At 29.6% G+C, this 26,454-nt stretch overlaps 1 protein-coding gene across 1 annotated transcript; it reads right to left on the bottom strand.

The window, feature by feature from the left end:
- Nucleotides 1–213: 213 nt before the first annotated feature.
- On the bottom strand, nt 214–19,165 carry LOC141285221 (chloride channel protein 2-like). The gene is made up of 23 exons (XM_073818261.1): nt 19,106–19,165; nt 18,671–18,761; nt 18,166–18,297; nt 15,249–15,377; nt 15,035–15,168; nt 13,137–13,214; nt 12,981–13,059; nt 12,716–12,841; nt 12,473–12,557; nt 10,000–10,101; nt 9,812–9,896; nt 8,161–8,316; nt 7,846–7,915; nt 7,287–7,397; nt 6,966–7,179; nt 5,062–5,195; nt 4,458–4,582; nt 4,207–4,309; nt 3,807–3,874; nt 1,749–1,787; nt 1,341–1,445; nt 1,049–1,135; nt 214–357 (listed from the first exon to the last, which is right to left on the bottom strand). Exons 1-23 carry the CDS (start codon nt 19,163–19,165, stop codon nt 214–216), a joined length of 2,457 nt encoding a protein of 818 aa, XP_073674362.1.
- Between the last annotated feature and the right edge of the window lie 7,289 nt (nt 19,166–26,454).

Genomic DNA, 26,454 nt, shown 5'->3' on the forward strand with positions numbered 1-26,454 from the left:
ATAGTTACTTTTTACATATTGTTTTTACAACTAGAAATGGAATCGAAGCAGAAAATAGAGACAAAAAGAGATTTGAAACACACATCTCTGACACTCATGAATGCACCAATAAAAACAGACTCAGAGCAGAAAGAGTCTCTATAAAACTACTAATCGTTTTGTGCGTTTGGGGTTTGGGGTCTGGTTCACCTGTTACCACTGGTTGCTGGTGTTTTAGCTGATCTGATGGTCCAGAATTTTGTGGAGTTCGACAGTATCGTCCCTGGCTCCTCGAAAGCCTCGGTCTCTGAAAGAGGACAGAACGCGACGCAACCTCACACCGTTCGCCGGAATGGAGCTTTCAATAGCTTTTCTTAGCTACAAAACACATCAGAGAGCGTTAATGAATAGTTGGGTTATTATTTTGTTTGTTCATATCAAAACCTTGGTGCAAAAAATGCTTTTCTTACTTTATTTTTTGTCCCGTTTGCAGCCAAAATATCTATAAATTCTTAAATCGACAAGTAAAAATTATTTTCTTGTTTTCAAAAAAATAAAAAGTCAAAGTTAAGTGCATTTTTGCTTAGAACAAGCTAAATTATCTGCCAATGGGGTAAGCAAAAAAAAATCTTATTTCAAACTGAAAACAAGATTTTTTTTCTTACCCCATTGGCAGATTATTTAGCTTGTTTCAAGCAAAAAATGCACTTAATTTTGATTAGTTTTTTTCTGAAAACGATACAATAATTTTTACTCGTCTAGAAAATCCTTTTTGATTTAAGAATTTGTTGATATTTTGGCTGAAAACAAGACAGAAAATGTGTGTAAGAAAAGCATTTTTTTGCAGTACTCCTTTGGCCTTTTTGAAAGAAGCCTATGCTTTTCTACTCAGAAAGGCTGCATTTATTTAATTAAAAATACAGTAAAAACTGCAAAAATAGTGAAATATTATTAGAATTTAAAATAGCTGTTTTCTATGTGAATATCTGTTCAAATGCAATTTATTTCTGTGATCAAAGCTGAATTTTCAGCATCATTACGCCAGTCTATGTTACTGAAAAATTCTCACCTCTTTCAGTGAAACAACTCCAATAAGCCGTCCGACCCCGGTGACATAAGCGTAATCCAAATTCAACACAGAAAACATGGTGTGAGTCTGAGAAAGAACAGGAGAGAGAGATATTAAATTTGAAAATGAGAGCAAATGACATTTTATTCTTCTTCTGAAATAAAGTGTGATTTTTTTTAACATTAACAACACATTAACTGAAACTAAACTGCAAAAACTACTAAATCAGAAAGCATTATGATTATAATATCACAATTAAGTCCTCACACTAAGGCTTAATAAACACACACACCTTGTGCATTGAAGTGTGTTCCACCAGCTGGAAGGGGGCGGGGTCAATTTTGCAGACATTTAAGTCAATCTGCTCGTCAAGCTGTTGCTCCTCCCACTCTTCAACCTGCATTCACAGCCAGAGATACTGTACATGAGTGTGTGTGTTCCCACAAGTATAGTTTTACCAATACAATTTTGACCTTGTGGGGGCATTTTTTTGGTCTCAATGAGGAAACAAGCTTATAAATGATATAGAATGAAGTGTATTGAAAATCTAAAAATGCCTGTAGTTTCGTGCAAGAGGTAAGCAGGTGTAGGTTTAAGGTAAGGTGATAGAAAATACAGTTGGAAAGTAGAAAAACCATTATGCCTATGGAATGAACCCATAATACATGGAAACCCAACTCTAGTCTAAAAATGTCCTCACCTCTTGAAGAATCGTATCGTCCTCTTCGTTTGGGTTGTACTAGAAAGAGATAGAAACACACACTCTTAGGCTGAAAATAGAATTATCTGTTATCTATTATTAATATCTTTAAACGCTTTTTTATCAAAATGAGTTAGTTTCACTACTTTAGCAGCACTTACATAAACCAAAACTTAGAGTTTTATTCCTATCTATATTCTGAAGGTTTTTATAGAAGGATTTGCTCATATATCATTCTCATGATTTTATTATTACAGTTTATCTTTTCCATCTATAGATTTCAATTACAATACACACCTTTAAAGAGATTTTTTTCCACTTGAGCAGCACTTACATAAACCAAAACCTAGAGTTTTATTCCTATCTATATTCTGAAGGTTTTTATAGAAGGATTTGCTCATATATCATTCTCATGATTTTATTATTACAGTTTATCTTTTCCATCTATAGATTTCAATTACAATACACACCTTTAAAGAGATTTTTTTTCCACTTGAGCAGCACTTACATACACCAAAACTTAGGGTTTTATTCCTATCTATATTCTGAAGGTTTTTATAGAAGGATTTGCTCATATATCATTCTCATGATTTTATTATTACAGTTTATCTTTTCCATCTATAGATTTCAATTACAATACACACCTTTAAAGAGATTTTTTTCCACTTGAGCAGCACTTACATAAACCAAAACCTAGAGTTTTATTCCTATCTATATTCTGAAGGTTTTTATAGAAGGATTTGCTCATATATCATTCTCATGATTTTATTATTACAGTTTATCTTTTCCATCTATAGATTTCAATTACAATACACACCTTTAAAGAGATTTTTTTTCCACTTGAGCAGCACTTACATACACCAAAACTTAGGGTTTTATTCCTATCTATATTCTGAAGGTTTTTATAGAGGGGTTTGTTTATATATCATTCTCATGATTTTATTATTACAGTTTATCTTTTCCATCTATAGATTTCAATTACAATACACACCTTTAAATAGATTTTTTTCCACTTGAGCAGCACTTACATACACCAAAACTAAGGGTTTTATTCCTATCTATATTCTGAAGGTTTTTATAGAAGGATTTGTTCATATATCAGTCTCGTAATTTAATTATTACAGTTTATCTATTTCCGTCTATAGATTTCAATTACAATACACACCTTTAAAGAGATTTTTTTCCACTTGAGCAGCACTTACATAAACCAAAACTTAGAGTTTTATTCCTATCTATATTCTGAAGGTTTTTATAGAAGGTTTTATTCATATGTCATTCTCGTCATTTAATTATTACAGTTTATCTATTTCCGTCTATAGATTTCAATTACAATACACACCTTTAAAGAGATTTTTTTCCACTTGAGCAGCACTTACATAAACCAAAACTTAGAGTTTTATTCCTATCTATATTCTGAAGGTTTTTGTAGAAGGGTTTGTTTATATATCATTCTCACTAATTTAAATAATGTTTTATTCTTAAAACATGGTAAATTTGTCTTTTTTCTGGCTGTTGACTATTTTATGTAGTGATATTATTTTTGCAATGTTGCCAGTTCCAATTTTTCTAGACCCATGACCTTATATACATATATTGAACATAAAAATGGTCTGATTAAGGCAAAAAACATTTACAATTTAATTGTTACTTTTTTAAAATGTAATGATTTTCATAAAAATGATTGCTAGTTTAATTTTTGGCAAACAAAGTACTGCGCAACATAGAAGAAACTGGTGTGATATTCCTTAAAAAATAAAATAATTAACAGTTACAGTTACTTTTACAGACCTATTTTTAATTTATTCATCCAAAATGTGACAAATTCTGTGACATCTCGTGTTATACTTTAAATTCCATTTTTATGACTGACATCTACAAATCTAAGTGCATACTTGCAAGTTTTCCTGAATTTTTACTAAACTAAATTATAAAGGTGCACACTTACAAAAGTTTACTGTGGTAGATTCTTCAAAAACACCACAGTAAATTTCTAGAGCACATCAGTGTGTGTGTGTGTGTGTGTGTGTGTGTGTGTGTGTGTGTGTGTGTGTGTCTTACCTCCATTGCCTCAATGTCAGGACTAGAACAGAAGAACGTCTTAAAGTTGATGCCAGAATCATAAATATCTGAGAGACAGACAAAGTTTTATACATGCAACATATGTATGCATTTGCTATTAAAGAAAGTAAAATACTAAGTAAAGCACTAAACTCAACATCTGACAGTAAGTGTATTGCAAGCATAAATATATCAATAAAAATGAAAAAGTTATTGTATTAAAAAGTAGATTTTCATATTTTATAATAAATATTTCAACAGAGTGTCTGCATTTTTACATGCACACAAAACCAGTTACAGGAATTCTATTAATAATATTTTAAGAAAAGAAATGTATGATGTGAAGGATGTTATGTTTTTTTAAGATCCAAAAAAGTCAATGGGAGGTTCTTGATATTACTTTTAGTCTTTTCTTCAACTTCAGATGGCTTCCTCAGAGAAGATTTTAGAGGTTTGGTGGAGTCCAGATGGGCGGAAGCGGATGCAGACTCTTCTGTGGATGTCTACAACAAACACACACATATAACCATAATCAACAACCATCTTAAAAAACTAGATATCTGTGATGCAAAACAACAGCTGCAGCAATAGAATGCAGTAGAATACAGCAGTACAGTTTTTATGCTAGTAGTTGAATGTTCACCATCTGACCTGAAAGTGAACTTTGTATTTTCCAGGTTTGGTTTTTGCATTTTCCTCTCGCAGGTGCTGCGATCGCCACATTAATAGTGCTAGTAACTGAGTGCGATCAACTGAACCCAGCAAGAGCATCGACTCTGAGAGACACAATAAAATCAGACAGAAAGATCAGTACAACACTGCACGCACATCATATTTATGTCATATTTACATGAAAAATAATAAAACCTGTTGCTAATGACCTTACAAACCTAATTCTCCAGTAATGTAATGTGTATTTGTACATATCTTTCACAATGCACATGATTTCAAAGAAAAAATAATTACATAAAAGTAATTTTAAAAATAAAAACTGTAAAAAGAAAAAAAAAATTATAAAAAATACTTAGTTACTCTAAAAATAAAAAGCTTATTTGATATTTTATCTCAACGTCAGCATAGTGCATGGTTCACGAATGTTATTTAGGTTATGTGTCTGGACAGTCAATTCAATTTCAATTCATGTTCACATACATTTTTTAATATATATGAGTTAAGTACTTCCATATAATAATTTCACAACCAGCTCCAAAACAACAGTCAGTAAAAAATAAGTGTGTTTTGTGTGTCTTTGTACCGGCAGATTTCACCAATGGCAGTGTTTTCAGTTTTCTTGAGCGTAGGATCTTGATTAAGTCTCTGTAGGTCGAGTTCAGTGTGATATAACAAATTTCTTTTTTCATAAAGTCCTCCACAAAAATATTATACTTCCTACAGACAGAGAAAGAGGTAACTGTTAAAAACAGAGAAATACTTTACAATTTTAGACTATTCTTATTTTATTGCACTTTATCTTATTTGCGCCATTACAATACATATCTTTAAAGAGATTGTTCTCCACTTGAGCAGCACTTACATAAACCAAAACTTTGAGTTTTATTCCCATCTACATTCTGAAGGTTTTTGTAGAGGGGTTTGTTCATATATCATTCACATTATTTTATTATTACAATTTTCTATTTCCGTCTATAGATTTCAATTACAATACATAGCTTTAAAGAGATTTTTCTCCACTTGAGCCGCATTTACATACACCAAAACTTTAAGTTTTATTCCTATCTATATTCTGAAGGTTTTTGTAGAGGGGTTTGTTCATATATCATTCACATTATTTTATTATTACAAGTTTCTATTCCCGTCTATAGATTTCAATTGCAATATATAGCTTTAAAGAGATTTTTCTCCACTTGAGCAGCACTTACATACACCAGACTTAGCAGTTTTACTCTTATCTATATTCAGAATGTTTTTGTAGAAGGGTTTGTTCATATACCATTCACATTGATTTATATATCGTTTTATTTCTAAAACATGGTAAAATTGTGTTTTTTTCTGGCTGTTGACTGTATTTGTGCAGTGGTAAAAAGAGAAATCAAAAATCCCCAGAGTAACAAACCTTTAACTCTAATATGTTAACAAAATCAAACAAAAAGTTTGAACCTGGCTTTATCTAATGTTCAGATTTATTCTGCGCAAATTATTGCAAATTTAATTATAGAAGGCCTCACTTATGTATTTAAACATAACATTTTAGAAAAATTTTAATGCATAAATGTTTGCAGTTCATAATGTAATCAATCAACTGGTGATGTGTTTATATTCTTTCAATTTGACAAAATTTAACTGCTCTTAACTTTTTGTCAAACTTTTTGTTATGTACTGCTAATGTGCATGGCGCAATGCACTACTGTTCAAAAGTTTGGGGTCAGTAAGACTTGTATTAGTCTTTAAAGAAGTCTCTAATGCTCATCAAGGCTGCATTTATTTTATTAAAAATACTGAAAAAAACAGTAATATTGCAAAATGTTTTTACAATATAAAATGTTTTTTATTTGAACATACTTTAAAATAGAATTTATTCCTGTGATGAAAAGCTGAATTTTCATCAGCTGTTACTCCAGTCTTAAGTGTCACATGATCCTTCAGAAATCATTCTAATATGTTGATTTATTATTAGAATGATCAATGTTGGATAATATCAACAGTTGTGCTGACAAATATTTTTTTTCCCCAGGATTCTTTCATGAATAACAAGTTTAAAAAGTACAGTGTTTATTCAAAATATAATTTTTTTTACAACAATGTAAATTATTTATTATTAACTTTTAATAAACTTTTAATTATTAACTTAATACATCCTTGGTGAATAAAAGTATTAATTTCTTTAAAAAAAAGAAACAATAAAAATGTACTGACGCTAAACTTTTGAACGGTAGTGTGTGTATGTTAATGTGTTAAACCTGAGAATTCTGAATGAACTGCAATCAAATGTACTAATGTATTTCACACAATACTGATTAATACTGACAAAAAAAATGATATTTTTTCTACTTGTAGTATTATGTACACTTTAAAAACATGACATTCTACACTAACCGAAGTGTTTACAAAACCTCTGAATATAAGAAAAATAAAAGTTTTGGTGGTGCACAGGATGTGAAATAGAAAGAAGAGATAAAATGTACAGATGAAAAGACTTACTCCGGGTGGCCCCAACTGAGCATGGGCAGGTAAGGCAGTTTTTTAATGCGGATAACCATGTCATAAATGGACGGCTGAATACTCTGAGAAACCATGTTGGCGATAATCACAGATATCAGGATAGGCAGACTGTAACTGATATGTCCCGTCAACTCCATCATGATCACGGCGGTCGAAACCGTGTGTGTGACTCCTGCCGTTAACGCTGCCGCTCCTTAACACAACAGAGAGTTACTGTTCATAACTAAATCAGTGCTTAATTTTGACCAATTAATGAGATGTAAAGGATTTGTGCATGTCTGTTAGTGTCTAGTTTCTCACCTATGACAGCATACGCTCCAGGCACTATGTGGTATATGTGCCCATCTATGTTAAACCCATCTGGTAACAATGTGGCCAAACCTTCACCCACCAAACGGCCAAACGCAGCACCTAAATATCAAAGGATACAACATTTCAAAAAATCAAAATTTTATGTCTTAAAAAAAGGACTCTTGTGCTCATAGAGGCTTTATTTAGTTTATAATAATTACAGTAAAAACTGTACTCCAGTGTTCCTTCAGAAATCATATGCTGATTAGTTTCTCAAGAAACATTTCTGAGTATAATCAATCTCAAAAACAGTTGTGCTGCTCAGTATTTTTCTAAAATATTGCTCTGAATGTAATTCCAATTATATCATTCTTTTCTTTTGTTATAGTTATAGCTGTGGTGTGGACTTCCCTATATAGAGTTACGAGTTTTGTTTTAAACTTTATGGTTTTAGTTACTGTTATAGTTATCATCCTTGGTGTGAACAGGCCTTAAAAATGTGGAAAGGCTTCAAAAAATAAATACAATTTTTTAATATTATATTTAGATAAATCACACAAGCACATACCAATGACGAAAATGGGAACGAAGGAACCACATGGTATAGGAAGGGTTATGGAAATAGCAGACATCCAGAACTACATGACAAACGATAATAATGTTCATTAAAACACAACACACACATTCACACATAAACACACACACACAAATGCATACAGTAGCCTACATGCATGGAGCATCAAAAAACAAGTCAGACATTCACAAATATATTGTTTATATTAAAACAGAAAAATAGTAATAGTGAAATGTTAAAGATTAATTTTAAAGCAACCAGATTTCTGAACAATGAAAAAGGTATTTACTCAATACTGTGTTTATTTACCTTCATGATGACAAAGGCGGCGAGGATGATGAAGACATTAGCCTGCGGATGTTTCCAGGCGGCTAAGTGATCCTTTTCATCGAAGTCTGCTACGATGCCATGATTTGACCAGGTGCGATGGTCAAAAAATGAAATCAAGGAATCCCTTTGTGTAAGCTATAAATGGTGTCAAATGATGGAAATGATATCAAAGACAGGAAATGGTTCTAAATAAACCAAAAACGTTACTACTCTAGACATATATGTGACCCTGGACCACAAAATCACTCAGAAGGTTAAATTTTACAAAACTGAGATGTATACATCATATGAAAGCTCAATAAATAAGCTTTCTATTGATGTATGGTTTGTTAGGATAGGACCATATTTGTCTGAGATACATCTATTGGAAAATCTGGAATCTGAGGATGCAAAAAAATCTAAATACTGAGAAAATCATCTTTAAAGTTGTCCAAATTAAGTTCTTAACAATGCATATTACTAATCAAAAATTACATTTTGATATATTTATAGTAGGAATTTTACAAAAAATCTTCATGGAACATGATCTTTACTTAATTTCCTAATGATTTTTGGCATAAAAGAAAATTCAATAATTTTGACCCATACAATGTATTTTTGGCTATTGCTACAAATATACCCCAGCGACTTAAGACTGGTTTTGTGGTCCACTGTCACATATTTAAAGGAATAGTTCACCCAAAATTGAAAGTAATATGAAGATCTGAGATTAGGATGAGTTTGTTTATTCATCAGATTTGGAGAAATGTGTCATTCCATCACTTGCTCACCAATGGATCCTCTGGAGTGAATGGGTGCCGTCAGAATGAGAATCCAAACAAGCTGATAAAAACATCACAGGCAATCCTTTACATCTTTAAAAGCTCAAATCCAGCCACATATTTGTTTAGAGCTGTTTTTAGACTGTTTTGTCTTATAAACGGAGCTTCATCTGTGCAGATTTCTCCCCTAATTCAGACCAAGACTTTTTCACTGGAGAAAGTGTTATTATCGATTCTGGACTTGATTATCAAATCGATTATTTTAGTTAAAATGTCTTAATGATGGATTTGTTTCAGCTTTTGTCTTCTCAAGATGTGAATTACTTGTGGATTATTGTGATGTTTTTATCAGCTGTTTGGACTCTCATTCTGACGGCACCCATTCACTCCAGAGGATGTATTGGTGAGACAGTAATGGATTGACATAATTCTCCAAATCTGATGAAGAAACAAACTCATTTCCATCTCGGATGGCCTGAAGGTGAGCATGTTTTAATTTTTGGGTGAACTATTCCTTAAGAAATACTTTGGCTTTCATGTTTCATTTAACTGCTAATTGTGCATAAACACTGTAATTAGATAAAACAAGTTTATTGTTGTGTATGACTGCATGTGCTGCTAATGAAGCATCTTATTGCCTAATTTTGAGACTCTGATTCATTAAAGAGAACAAGAGTGAGTGTATAAAAGAGAGAGAGAGAGATATGAGTGAGTGTCGTTAAAATTGATTAATAGACACTTCAATGTTTCTCCCAGCTGTCTCATTAAGATTATTAACTGGATGGATTTAACAGCCTGAGGAACAAACACATGTTGTGTAGAGTGTGTGAGAGTATGTGTGTGTGTGTCTGTGTGTGTGCGTGTGTTACCCGTCCAGCCATGAACTGCCCAAAGCCCGGAGGAAAAGTGAGCGTTGAAATCAGCACAGAGACCAAAGCGGAATATAAGAAACAACTAGACAAAAAATACATGGTTTTACAGTATATACAGCAAATTCTGTTATTATTTAATATTATTTTTTCCTCTTATTATTAGTTCTGCCTTATGAATCACTTACTTCTTCATGAGGAAGCTGTTCGTGGCTTTCTGCCTCTTCACAAACATAGAAATCTTGCCATACAAATACACAAAGAAGGCCCCACCAAAGCCACATACGATCCTGCAGAGAGAAAACCTTTGTGCGTTACAGCGATTTTACCACAGTGACTATTCGATTTTCAAAAGTCAAAAATATTCGACTACTCAAATTTTTGATTTTGCTAAAAATTTATTCTGAAGAAATATAGACATGTATAGTGATGAAAGCCAAAATATTAAATGTCATGGATGAATATTTACTGAGTAATCCACTATTTTGTCAAGAGTCAAGTTACAGGGGGGTAAAAATAACTTTAGAAAGATGGCAATGTCATAATATTAGTTTTACAGAGAGATTAGTAGCTCTATTAGTAAAATCTGTTGACTTTAGCAATCTTTGTTGCATTATGTGCCAATGGTGACCATTCAAAAACAGAGTTTCTGCAGATATGAACAAGTGAAATTTAAGACTTTTTAAGACCTTTTTAATACCACCTTATATGAAATTTAAGACCTAAACCTGTAATGGATATACACGTTATATCATATGTAATATTTAATGTGTTTAATGTAATAAGTAAACAATTTCATGGCTGTCATAAATGAAATTCAGTTTCAGTTTCAGTTTTAATCAGGCTGTTTATTCGGTCCGGCAAGTAAAAAAAAAAAAAAAAAAAAACATTTTAAAAGTATCTCGAAAGCTGGGGGTCAACTAGCTCGACCTATATTTATTATTATTATTAAGAACATTATATACATAAAAAAGGTAGTTTGACCTGTATTCTACTACTGCAATTCTGTCTGAAGATGCAGTAACTTCTGCAGGGGGAGAAAAAAATCTTCAGTTGTTAGCAACTGGCCTTAGCCAAGCCCTATATTCAGTTTATTCAAGCCAAGTATCGCTAAACTTGCACTTACCCATAGCTAAAAAGTTAAATCCATTTTACTTCTGTGGTACAATCCGAGAGAGACTCGCGCCAATATCAGAAAGCTGATTGGCTATTACATGTTGGTCTCATTTGTAGTTTAAATACAGCAAATTATATTTGGAATAGTGAAATAGAGAACTACAACACCACGGAAACAACCAAGTAACAACAACAAAAAGAGAATTTAAATGAGCATTAGCGGTAGCGTTACATGGACATTGGAAAAATAAGACCTGTGTAAAATTATTTAAGACCTAGAACAGCGAATTTAAGACTTTTTAAGGCCTAAAATTTAGATTTTTAAATTTTAGACTTTTTAAGACTTTTTAAGACCCCGCGGAAACCCTGAAAAATGAGGAAACAGATGAATGTCTGAAGAACAAATAAAGTTGAAACTTCTTTCTGCCATTTCAAACGGGTATGTTCTATGTAGTTGTTTTGATAGAGGGAAACAATTCTAATTTCAACATAATTTCTTCTTCTGACATTGTTCTTTAAAAAATAATAAGTATCAGCTGTAAACAAAGTGGCCAACATTTGGTTTTTAACCACTGAAAATGGGTAATATTCAACAACCTCATTGAGATCCACATATCTCTAGGACTGAATGACGGAGGGCCTTGAAAGATTCCAAAAGAAAAGTTTAACAACTAGAATCTAAAATCATATTGTGATATCTTTAAGACTTCTTGAGTTATTGGAATGCAAACTTTGGAAAAAAATTTTTTTATGGCACTCATAAACAGGTATGTTCGATGCAGTTGCCTTGACTGAATGAAACAAAATACATATTCAACATTATTTGTTTTTCAGACATTTCTTTTTAAAAGAATAGAAGTCTCACATTTTTTTTAAACTGATCCACATTTGGTTTTTGACCACTGAAAATGTCCCCATTTTAAGGATTTACTCCTAGAGCCACTTTGAAATTCAATATCCAATATCTCTTGAACCAAATCATATAGGGCATTAAAAATGAACACGGCAAAAGCAAAGTTTGTTAAGTCCCAATATCTAAAAGGGCATTAAGATATATTTCATACTTCTTGAGTTACCAGCATGCAAACTTTGGAGAGAACTTGAAAAGTGCTCTTTCCCCATTTTTGAATGGTCACCATTGGCACATAACGCAACAAAGATTGCTAAAGTCAACAGATTTTACTAATAGAGCTACCAATCTCTGTGTAAAAATAACATTATGATCCTGCCATGTTTCTAAAGTCATTTTTACCCCCCTGTAACTTGACTCTGAATCTCAGGTGAAAATTGCCATTTCGACCTCCCTCTACAAAATAGTGGCTTACTCAGTAAATATTCATCCATGACATTTAATATTTAGGCTTTCACCACTATACATAACTTTCTTCAGAATAAATATTAGCAAAATCAACAATTTAAGCGGGGGGCGTTTTTAAAAAATTTGGTTGATTTGACACAGAATGACACATTTACTAAAATGTGCGAATTAAAAAAAAAAAAAAAAAAGAGTTATTATCGTGAATAATTATAAATAACACTACTGACCCCATCACAGCAAAGATTGGAAGCTCCCGCAGGTCAAAAGGAAACTCCAGCCTGTATTTCGTTGGATAAATCGGCATAAGCGTTTCTAAAAAAAGAGAGAATAACTCAAATCACCAATGGATGTGCATTTCATATAAGTACAAACTACTAAGAGCCCTTGCTGGACTGCTGGTGTTAAAAATGCTGTAACACAGAGTCCGTTGTGGTTTATGGCTTTATCAATATACATAAACAAAAACACACCCTCCTCTCTGTTCCACACCGGAAGAAGTCTAAAAATGAGGGCCCCAAACGTAGCAGACAGAAATCCACGCCAGTAGTTTCGTGCGAGGAAAAACATAGATGTGACCTCCAAGCCGTATAACGCACCTGAAACACATACAAAATGAACTTTTAAGCACTCTCACAGAATCTGGGATATAAAACGTGTCAGTTTTTTTAGAATAACTTAAATCATGTTTTAATGTTCTTCCATAGACATTTTCACAAATACAAGCCTGTTTCTCACCTCCAATAGGAGCAGCGAAGCAGCATCCGATTCCCACAGCACATCCCACCATCAGCATCTCCTTGTTTCTGGCCTCATTCTGTTCAACACACACAAGAACTAAATACACCACAAATATACTGCAGTGAATGCATTAAAATAAAGTTTTTCAAATACCTTATAAATGTTACTGAAGCGGGCCATGAATTTGCAGAGAAGACCGGCACACATTGCACCGATGTGCACGAATGGACCCTACAGAAAACACACATACCGCTTGGGATAAAACTACATTACCTCTTCATAGCGATGCTACAGAAGACAGGATCATCCAAATATTAAGCACACCCCATGAAATTCCCACATGTGTCATAAACACAGCAGGTTTGAACAAGATTCGCACATTTATGCATTTACTTTAATCCAAAGCCACATGCATTGCATTTAAAGTAAGCTTTTCTATCAGTTTCAGGGTTCATACAAGAAATTTAAGGCCTGGAAAACCCTTGAAAATAGCAATATTCTTGCAAGAGGTACTTGAAAAGTGCTTGAATTGTTGAAAGACAATGTATCTATGAAATTTAATGTAATTTTTTTTTTCAATAAGCACATATCTATTTTGCGTTGCAAAATAATTCTTTGTTTCGCTCCAAATGGATCATTTTACTTTTAATTTAATTTTTAATTTGATTTAACAAATCATTTGATTCAGATCGGGACTTCGAAGTGGGTTCCAGAATCATTTGATTCAGATCGGGACTTTTGGGAATCGCAAATCATTTGATTCAGATCGGGACTTTTGGGAATCGCAAATCATTTGATTCAGATCAGGTCTTTTGGGAATCTCGATTCATTTGATTCAGATCAGGGTTTTTTTAAATTGCGAATCATTTGATTCAGATCAGGTCTTTTGGGAATCTCGATTCATTTGATTCAGATCAGGACTTTTGGGAATCACGAATCATTTGATTCAGATCAGGTCTTTTGGGAATCACGAATCATTTGATTCAGATCGGGACTTTTGGGAATCGCAAATCATTTGATTCAGATTGGGACTTTTGGGAATCGCAAATCATTTGATTCAGATCAGGACTTTTGGGAATCACGAATCATTTGATTCAGATCAGGTCTTTTGGGAATCACGAATCATTTGATTCAGATTGGGACTTTTGGGAATCGCAAATCATTTGATTCAGATTGGGACTTTTGGGAATCGCAAATCATTTGATTCAGATCAGGACTTTTGGGAATCTCGATTCATTTGATTCAGATCAGGACTTTTGGGAATCGCGAATCATTTGATTCAGATCAGGACTTTTGGGAATCGCGAATCATTTGATTCAGATCAGGACTTTGGAGCAGGTTCAAGAATCATTTCGTAAGTGAATGATTCACAATCCTCGTTCTGATTCCTTATCTGAAATGATGGTTCGCAAATCATTATTTAGAGCGGGACTCTATATATAGATGCCGTTTTCTTAGGATTAAACTTTAAATAGTTTGCATGTACTTGTTTGCATCAACTTTGAGTAAGGAAAAGGCACGGAGCAGGAAACAAACCAAGTAAGTTATATTTTCCTATATTCTCTTTTAAGTAGTCAAACAAAACAGAAAGAAAAGTCACTTAAAAAACTATAGTTTCTAAAGTCGGACATCGCTTGTTATAATTTTCAAGGGTGTATAATTTAATAGAGATGCTATGACATGTCCTACCAATATCCAGACACTACTAAATTGTTTTACTAGTATTTTTTTTTTTTTTTTTTAGAATTTGAAAGATTTTGTTTGATAAGTAAGATCTCTGTCTGAAGTCCTCGAAAATCTAAAAAGTAGTGCTGGAATTTCATTTTACAGTCTCTGTACAAACCCTGCATTTCATGCAAACACAGGGAGTAAAAATGTTACCAGAGTAAAACTGGAGAACTTATTGTTATATATAGCATATATATATATATATATATATATATATATATATATATATATATATATATGCGCATTTGAAACTCCAGAGGGCGTACTCTTCACATTAAGAACACTGAACTGCAATTATTTCCCTTTTATGTGTGTGTGTTTACCTCCTTGCCCACAGGTAATTCACTCCCAAGCACACAGGTCAGACTGATAACTTTGGACACTAATGTTTTAAAGGTGAGATATTCGTGCAGGATCACTTCTCGGAGACACGTCTTTGTTTCAGGAATCCCAGACCCTGAACCACACACAAACACTAATGAGTTACTGGATGAAGAATCATAGAAAGAGTTCAAAGAGTTCATGTGTGCATCTCACCAGCAGCCTGAGCTGATACGATGTTCACGAATCCTGCCGCGAAACACATTAGAAACATTGAATAAAGGATCCATGCCACATACTGCAGCAAAACATGACTGTCCGCAAGATGGTAGATCCACCTGTGTGCTGTAGAGAGAGAGAAAAAAAGACTTTGATTATAAGACAGTCTTACATAATAAAAAAGAATTAGAAGTCAGTTTTACAGAAATAAAAAACTAAAAATGTGGGTTTTTCCAAATTTCAAAAATATGCCTTAATGTCATAATGAAATTTGATGGCTCTTTAAAAACTATCATTATCTAATTCTATAATTATTTGTTTTCTTCTGGGGTGAATAAATAAATAAACTTACTTGAAACAAAGAGGTTGAACTGTTTACATTAACAACACTAAACTAAAGATTATAATATAATTTTATATCATTTTTAAAAAATAATTTAAATAAAAAAAATTATTTTATAAAATTTTTATTATTTTCAAAACATTTTTTTTTAGAATTTTAATATTATAAACTAATTTTTATCTGATTATTTAATTAATTATATACTTATTTTGTTTCCTCTGGGGTACATTAATGAATTAATAAATAAATAAACTTGCTCACTTGAAACAGAGGTTGAACTGTTGACAATACTTTTAAAAAATAATTTGTCATTTTATAAACTTTTTTATTTTATAGAATTTAATTATTTTTTAATTATTCCATTATTTTTATTTAATTATTTTTATTTTTTTATTATTTAGAAATAAGTAGTTATTTTATAAACGTTTTTATTAATTTAATAGAATTTGTATTATTTTATATATAATTTTTATTGGTATACTAATATTAGAAACTATCATTATCTGATTATATCTGATTATATCTGATTATCTAATTAATTATATAATTATTTATTTCCTATGGGGTAAATAAATGAATAAATAGATAAATAAATAAACTTACTTGAAACAGAGAGGTTGAACTGTTTACATTAACAATACTTTTTAAAAATAATTAGTCATTTTATAAAATTTTTATTTTTTATTTTTTTTTAATTTGTATTATTTTTAATTATTAAATTTTTTAACATTTAAAAATAATTAGTCATTTTATAAACTTTTATTTTATTATATATATTTTTAAATTATTTTTTATTAGAAGTTTAATATTAGAAACTAATTTTTATCTGATTATATAATTAATTATATACTTATTTTGTTTCCTCTGGGGTACATTAATGAATTAATAAATAAATAAACTTGCTCACTTGAAACAGAGGTTGAACTGTTGACAATACTTTTTAAAAATAATTTGTCATTTTATAAACTTTTTTATTTTATAGAATTTAATTATTTTTTAATTATTCCATTATTTTAATTTAATTATTTTTATTTTTTTATTATTTAGAAATAAGTAGTTATTTTATAAACGTTTTTATTAATTTAATAGAATTTGTATTATTTTATATATAATTTTTATTGGTATACTAATATTAGAAACTATCATTATCTGATTATATCTGATTATATCTGATTATCTAATTAATTATATAATTATTTATTTCCTATGGGGTAAATAAATGAATAAATAGATAAATAAATAAACTTACTTGAAACAGAGAGGTTGAACTGTTTACATTAACAATACTTTTTAAAAATAATTAGTCATTTTATAAATTTTTTATTTTTTATTTTTTTTAATTTGTATTATTTTTAATTATTTAATTTTTTAACATTTAAAAATAATTAGTCATTTTATAAACTTTTATTTTATTTTATATATTTTTAAATTATTTTTTATTAGAAGTTTAATATTAGAAACTAATTTTTATCTGATTATATAATTAATTATATACTTATTTTGTTTCCTCTGGGGTAAATTAATGAATTAATAAATAAACCTGCTCACTTGAAACAGAGCTTGAACTGTTTACATCAACGCTAAACTAAATACAAATATTTTAATTACTTACTTTGATTATAATAAAATTGTATATAATAAAAAAAATAATCAGTCATTTTATAAACGTGTTTGGTTTTATCACATTTCAGAAAAATTATTTAATGTCTTAAAAATGGACTTCATTTTCTTGAAGAAATATATTATTATATGATTCTATAATTAATTATATAATTATTTGTTACCTTTGGGGTAAATTAATTAACAAACAAATAAATAAATAAATAAATAAACTTGCTCACTTGAAACACTACACTAAACTAAACTAAAGATAAATATTTTAAGGAATTACTTTGATTATAATACAATTTTATAGAATTAAAAAAAATAATTAGTCATTTTATAAACTTTAAAAAAATGATAAAATTTGTATTATTTTTTAATTATTTAATTATTTTAATTTAATAATTTTTTTAATTATTTAAAAATAATTAGTCATTTTATACTTTATAAACATCATATTTCCGATATATGCTTTAATGTCATCATAAAATCTGATGGGTCTTGAAGAAAACTATTATCTGATTATAAAATTAATTATATAATTATTTTGTTACCTTTGGGGCAAATTAATAAATAAATAAACCTACTTGACACAGAGAGGTTGAACTGTTTACATTAACAACACTAAACTAAAGAAATATATTTTAATGAATTACTTTGATTAGAATAAACTTTTCTATAATTTAATAAATGTGAATGGTTTCATTAAATTCCAGAAATATGTTTAATGTTTTAATGAATTCTGAATGGTCCTAAAATATCATTATGTGAATTCTTTTCTAAAAAAAATAAAAATAAAATAAATAAATAAAATAAATAAGTTCCAATAAGAACCAAAAACTGTTGCCACAAAGAACTGTTTATTCTCTAGTGCTATAGAAAACCACATAAACCTATAATAAAAAAACGAAAACATTTTAACAATTTTTAAATCTAATCTTGTAGGTTTATTTCCGAACACACACTTACTGTCTGTGAAGAGGACGACGATGATATCCATGACAAAGCTGATCACTGCCATGATGAACCCCAGGAGCATGAGGAAGATCCAATCCGCTCCGATTAATGTCACAAAGAGCCGGTGAAAGTGTGAAGCCCAGGCTACAAAGAGAGACAGAGAAAGACTACATTACCCATGATGCATCAGGACAAACCTGGCACTATTACCCACAATGCTCCAGAAGAGGGTGCACTGCTCAAACTGACCTGACGAATATTTTTAGTTAAATAAAAAAGAATAATTTATAATTTTTTATAATTATTCTTTTTTTAACATTTTAATGAATTCATTCAGGTTTTCAGAAAAAAATAACATTAGCCAATTTTATAAAGTGTTTCTCAAACTTTACACTTGAGACTAAACTGGGCTAAAAGGATAAAAGGAAGTGAGATGTTCTGCTATGTTGAAACATTGTGGCAATGTTGTAGAATCGTTGCTGTAAGGTTGTAGGTCTGCTTTTGTGGATTCACTCACCTCCAAACTTCTGAGGAATACTGAGACGGGAAAAAGATCTTCGTTGGTGACCATTCTGACGGGCTGAATATTTTGTGTGAATGCCTTTTTCCTTCAAAAGAGACAGATATTGATAGGATATACAAAAATATATAAACTATACCAAATAATGTCTGATAGTTTTAGTTTACTTTTTAGTAACTACAGTTGTTACTGCAGTAAAACCATAATAATTTGTCATTTTGTTTAGTATTTTTTAGTTTAACCTCTGACTCACACCAAATTAAAACCTGTGGTAATAAATAATACTAGTTTTTTGTTAAAACTGTGGATGTTTTGTCAGATTTACCTCACTTCTGTGGTGAATTCTGTTCCCATACTAAAACCTAAAAACTCTTTGAAACACTTTTTTTTTTGTTTACCACGTTTCAGAAATTATTTCCAGAGTTACGTTACGTACGTTCGTACGCGCTTGACGCTAGCGCGCGTTCTGATTCCAAAGCGCGTTCTCGTCATCGCGCCTTTTCAGAGGAAAGTCTGTGAGGAGACTAAAGTAAGTTTCCCCAATATATTTGTTGTTTCAAATCGAATTAATCTTTAATATCGATGCATTCGACTAAAATTATTAAATACACGACAGTGCTAAACGATATGACGATATATTGCAGCGATATATTATCGATATTATGTCGCGGGAATGTACAAATATTTACGCAGCTTTCAGATAGCAGAATTTATTGTTTGTTTAATATTTACTGACTTGTTAAAACATCAAAAATTAGGTTGAATTGAAATAAAAACAGTTGGTGTTTGATATTAACTTATTTAAGGTAGAATAAACCGCGAAAACACTCGCTAAAGTTAGGACTATGCTTTATTTATACTTTATTCAATTTCTTACTACTCTAAGCACTGCTTATTTCATGTGTATATGTTTCTATTATATATATATATATATATATATATATATATATATATATATATATATATATATATATAATTGGTTAGCCTGCTAGTATTCGTTTTTGCTGTAGTATTGAAATTAGTGGAACTGTGACATTTCAATGCTATCGAAACTGTTGGTATAATAACAACCTTATTTACACAAAAAATATTGTGATACTATTATAAAACTGCTTATTTTGTAATATAATATTTTGGTCATGACACCACCCCTAATATGTAAAACTGAGTGTTTGTTTTGTCAATTAAGAATGCTATTAAAAGAAGTAATTAATACAGTCAATAATGAGTTTGCTCTCATATAACATGTTTATGTTTGGTATTATGATTTATGGTTTGATATAAATACAGTATTCATAGTCTGTATGTATTTATATATAAAAAAAAAAAACTATATTATATTGTATACACTGCCGCTCAAAAGTTTGGGATCAGTAAGACTTGTAATGTTTTTTAAACAAGTTTCTTCTGCTCATCAAGGCTGCATTTATTTTATCAAAAATACGGGAATAAACCGTAATATTGCAAAATATTATTACAATATAAAATAGTGATTTTTATTTGACTATACTTTAAAATATAATTTATTCCTGTGATTGAATGCAGAATTTTCAGTTATCAATGTTGGAAACAGTTTTGTTTTATTCTTTGATTAATAACAATAAAAAAAAAAAGCATTTATTCAAAATATAAATCTTTTCCAACAATGTAAATATGTGTTATTGCTTTTTATTAATTTAACACATCCTTGGTGAATAAAAGTATTAATTTCTTTCAAAAAAAAAAAAGAAAGAATAAACATTTACTGACCCCAAACTTTTGGCTCCAAAAAAATTAAATATGAAGACTGAGGTAATGATGCTGAAAATGTAGATTTGTATCACAGGAATAAATTACGTTTTAAAACATATTCACATAGAAAACAGTTATTTTAAATTAAAATAATATTTCACAATATTACAGTTTTTTTTTATCAAATAAATAGACATGTGCCGGTATTCGGTAATGCAATAAATCGCGGTAATGAATATGCACGATATCGTTATCGTGGGCACTTCAAAATACCGTGAAAAATAATAGATCAGAATTTATATTTATAGAACGCGCATTAGCTTATTTTCCATCAACCACTTAAACAAACACGGTGTATATGCTGCGCGAAACACGTGCGCACTCTGAATGTAAACAATCCCCACATGTAGAAGCACTGTTTGCATGCGGCGCAGTGCGCACTCTAGTCTAATGTAAACAATCCTCACATGGAGAAGGAGCATGGCGGAAGGAGGAACACTGCCGACGATTTATTACCCTTTTAAAATCAGGGCTGCCAACTCTACGCATTCAGCGTGAGACTCACGCAATTTTCACTTCTCACACGCTCTCGCGCCACGCATCCATTTTCTCACACAGAGAAAAATCACGGAGCAAAGAGAACATGGAGACCGACAGACTACTAGATCAGAGCAGGTTACTTTTGATATGAAAACAATTCTCAGCTCTCAGGTTCTGTCCATTTTATTACGAAATTCAGACAATAAATACCGTTTTGGTGCTTGTAAATGTGACGTGACCGATCGCTGTAGGGCTTCAGTTCAAGTAAACCGATCATCTGTTACTTTTTATTTAAAGATACAGTACAACTTACCGAAAGATATGCCTACATAATATCGATCAATCAGTGTTTTTCAACCACGGAAAGAGGTCAATAAAACTGCAGGTGAACAATTATGTCACAGAACGTTACATTTACCTTAGTTGACTAGAAAAAAATAGCTATAGAGGAGTATTTTGCTAAATATATGCACTATATTACATTTGCATTATATTTTTACTTGTCATAATTGTTATTATAATGAAAACAAAATTGTATTTAATTTAATTTGTTAATTTTTAACCTTTAATAATACCAGCTGACAGGGCTCTCTGTATGTTTACAGCATTATGTGAGATATATTTTTTTTTCTTGAGAAAAATTTATATGTAGGCTATCTACTGTAGCCTACCTAATTTTTATCCAAAGAGTCCATATTGAATCAAGATTGAAATCAAATCCCAAGAATTGAAATCGTGAAAATTGTGTAAAATTCTGTTTAGTTACCAAATGTTTTGACAATCGCAATTACACCTATTGTAATACAAGTTGTTTTTTTAATGCAAGTTGTTCCCTCCCCCACCACCACCACCACCACTCCATCCATTTCTCCTGAGCAATTAAAATATTGTGATAATACCGTATACCGTGATAAAAGCTCAATCAATTAATCGCAGCATGAAAATTTGATACCGGCACATGCCTACAAATAAATGGAGCCTTGATGAGCAGAAGAAACCTCTTTAAAAACCATTAATAATCATACTGATCCAAAACTTTTAAGCTGCCATGTGTTTATTTATTTAGTTATTTAGTGACCCAGGACTACAAAACTAGTCATAAGGGTCAATTTTGTGAAATTTGTTAGATTTATACATCATCTGAAAGCTAAATAAATTGCTTTTTTGTTTATATTTGGCCGAGATACAACTATTTGAAAATCTGGAATCTGAGGGTGCAAAAAAATCTAAATATTGAGAAAATCGCCTTTAAAGTTGTCGAAATTAAGATCTTAGCAGTGCATATTGTTAATCAAAAAAATTAATTTTGATATATTTGCGATCCGAAATTTACAAAATATCTTACTGAAACATAATCTTTACTTAATATCCTAATGATATTTGGCATTTAAAAAAAAATGGAAAATTTTGATCCATACAATGTGATTTTTGCTATTGCTACAAATATACCCATGCTGACTGGTTTATTTGATCTGATTAAGCATTTATTTAATTTCAAGTAACAAACAATGCTTTTTCAGGGTTTCCGCGGGGTCTTAAAAAGTCTTAAAAAGTCTAAAATTTAAAAATCAAAATTTTAGGCCTTAAAAAGTTTCGCTGTTCTAGGTCTTAAATAATTTTACACAGGTCTTATTTTTCCGATGTCCATGTAACGCTACCTCTAATGCTCATTTAAATTCTCTTTCTGTTGTTTCCGTGGTGTTGTAGTTCTTTATTTCACTATTCCAAATATAATTTGCTGAATTTAAACTACAAATGAGACCAGCATGCAATAGCCAATCAGCTTTCTGTTATTGGCGCGAGTCTCTCTCGGATTGTACCGCAGAAGTCAAATGGATTTAACTTTTTAGCTATGAGGAAGTGCAAGTTTAGCGATACTGGGCTTGGAAAAACTGAATATAGGGCTTGGCTAAGGCCAGTTGCTAACAACTGTAGATTTTTTTCTCCCTCTGTGGAAGTTACTGCATCTTCAGACAGAATCGCAGTATTTATATAACATTTCTAATATATATATTTATAAATCAATAAATGTATTTAAAACATTAATCTCACTTTTAATTTTGCAGTGTAAATTATGTAATCTCACTGCTAACAGCCATTTAGAATTTATTGATAAATTCATAAAATAAATTTCAAAGGTACGCATACATTTCAAAAGTAAAAAAAAAAAAAAATCGCTTCAGATTTTTTTTTTTTACGTCAGATATTTCTAGTGTTACTTTTATGGGGATATTTTGTGTGGAATAGTATCTGCTGATATGGAAGAGTACTGTATATCGTAGTAATAAATTTAATTTATGACAGCCATGAAGTTTTGTTTACTTTTTACATTAAACACATTAAATATCACATATGCATGTAATATAATATCTATTTCCATTACAGGCTTAGGTCTTAAATTTCATATAAGGTGGTTTTAAAAAGGTCTTAAAAAGTCTTAAATTTCACTTGTTCATATCTGCAGAAACCCTGTTTTTATGGTTTGATTTCACTTTTAGTTAACTACAGTTACCTTGCCCTCAATATATTGCATGACAAAAGCTATTCATCTCAATGGCACTTGCTTTCACCCAAACCATCAATCAGATGTAGTTCCAGCATCTACCACCAGGGTAGCATGCAAAACTCAGAAAAAATGGAGAAAACTCTTACCAAATTATTCTCGTCTGTATTGTCCACAGCCATGATTACGATCACACACTTGGACCGATCGTTGGTCGCTACACACACGTCACAAACACACGCCGAGAGCGAGCCGGCGCTTCGTTTGTCAGTTTTTATATGTGGAATAAGTTTGTATTCAGCTAAATACGAGGCGAAACTCCACCCATTGCACGCTATAGGGATGAACACCAGTACCTGAGTACTTGAGTACTCAGAAATGATCAGCAAATCATCAAAACAGTTCATTTTTAATATTATGATTGGCTATATTTCTGTAGAACCAGACCGACTGTTCTATTGCTGAATCATTCGACTCACATGAATGTCTGCGGTCATCTTTAAATAGAAACAAACTCAAACCGTTCACGTTTACTTGCTGCTAAAGTAACAATATCAAGAGTTTTAGGTCAATAAATGTGAATCAAATCTGAGAGTCAAGAGTCAGACCTGTCCTTTTCCATGAACTGAATTCAATTTTATGATAAAACTATGAATGCAAAAATTAGTTAATTAGAGAGTTTTCATAAGCACTTCATGGAGGAAACACTTTTGTCACTCAGATCCATCTGTTTTCGCAAATCACTGTTTACAGTTAAACACATGTGCAGACTTTTATTTATATACTAATTTATAGCTAAAATTGGAAGTTGTTTTGATGGTCAACAGTTTGTGGGAGTGAAAAGTACAGTTCCTAAGGTCCAGACGAAAAGCATGGCTCTAAAGACCTGAGATGTAAACTTTTGGGTGAAACACTAAAAAAACCCCATGTTTTGGCAGGAAAATGAAATTAATAATGCTTATGTGGCAAGATATCTTTAGAATGCAAACAGTGCAGTATATTTTAACAATTTTACCACATATGTGCATTTTTACGGTTCTCTGATCTCATTTATTGTTCATGTGACATGCAGAAAAACAAATAAAATATAAAAAACGAATATTTGTAGTATCAGCATATTTTTAAATGTTTTAAAATCTTTCTATTAATGCATTTAATATGACTTATTTTTAAAGTAATTCAAATATTATAAATGTTCATGTGACATGCAGATAAACAAATTATATATATATATATATATATATATATATATATATATATATATATATATATATATATATATATATATATATATATATATATATATATAGAAATATTTAATAGTATTAGTTTATTTTTAGTAAAATTAATTTTCAAATATGAATATTTTTAGTATTACTACAAACAAACTTGCAAAAAATATATATATATGAAAATAACATGATTTATTATAAAATAAAATATTAATGTTTATGTGATATGCAGATAAACAAATTATATATATATATATATATATATTGAAATATTTAATAGTATTAGTTTATTTTTAGTAAAATTAATTTTCAAATATGAATATTTTTAGTATTACTACAAACAAACTTGCAAACAAAAAATATATATGAAAATAACATGATTTATTATAAAATAAAAATATTAATGTTCATGTGATATGCAGATAATACATATTTTTAAAAAATATTTATAGCATTAGTTTATTTTTAGTAAAATATAAATTTTCAAATATATAAAAAATATTTTTGTATTTAACTTGATATATAGAATACAAATTTGATTTAGTAAATGCAGATAAACAATTAAAATATTTAATATATATTTTTAGTTTTGGTATATTTTTAGTAAAATATTTGTAATATATTTTAAACATCTTTAATTAATTTGTTGTATTTAATATGATTTATTTTTAAGGGGATAAAACATAAAATTATTTTTATAATTTTATTTAGTACAAGCAGAAAAGCAAATAAAATATTAATATTTTTATTAAAATATATAATAATTTAATATTTTAAATGCAATAATTAATATTATTAGTATAATATTATTTAATGTATATATTTTTAAATATTTGTATTGTTTGCATTTAACTTGATTTTCTACATGCATTATTAGCAAAACAAATTTTAGTATTAGTATATTGTTTTTTTAAATATTTGTAATACATTTTAAAAATATGTTATTATTTTTTGTGTTTAACAAGATTTATTGTAAAAGAATAAAATATTATACAATTATTATTTAAAAACATATATAAATATAAAATAACTTGACGTAACTTGATTTAGTACATGCAGATAAGCAAATAAAATATTTAGTATTAGTATATTTCTATTAAACTATTTAAAAAAATTAATTGTTTGTATTTAACATGATTTAATGTAAAAAAAAAGACAAAAAATAAAAATAAAATATTTTAAGTAATGTTTTCAAATAATTTTCTTTTTATTTTATTACCCCATTTTAAGCAACCCTGATCCAAACTAGACACATTTTTTGTTTAACATCATTTATTATAAAATAGTGACATGCAGATAAACAAATATATAATATTTTAAATATAATAATAATTTAATATTTTAATTTAATAATTAATATTTTTAGTATCAGTATATGTTTAGTAAAATATTTTTTAATGTATATATATATATATATATATATTATAAATATTTGAATTAATTGTTTGCATTTAACTTGATTTAGTACATGCACATAAGAAAATAAAACATTTAAAAATTATTTTTAATATTAGTATATTTTTATTAAAATATTTTAAATATATTTAAAAAATCTTTTTAATAATTTCTTGTATTTAACATGATTTAATGTAAAAATATATATATTTTTTTAAATTAAATATTTTATTATTTTATTACCCCATTTTAAACAACCCTGATCCAAACTATACACATTATTTGTGATTAATTATTAAATAATTAAATTAGAATTATATTAGAAATGTTTGTGACATGCAGATAAACAAATATTTTAAATACAATAATTTAATATAATA

The sequence above is a fragment of the Garra rufa genome, chromosome 14 (assembly GCF_049309525.1).
Source record: "Garra rufa chromosome 14, GarRuf1.0, whole genome shotgun sequence".
NCBI lineage: Eukaryota > Metazoa > Chordata > Actinopteri > Cypriniformes > Cyprinidae > Garra > Garra rufa.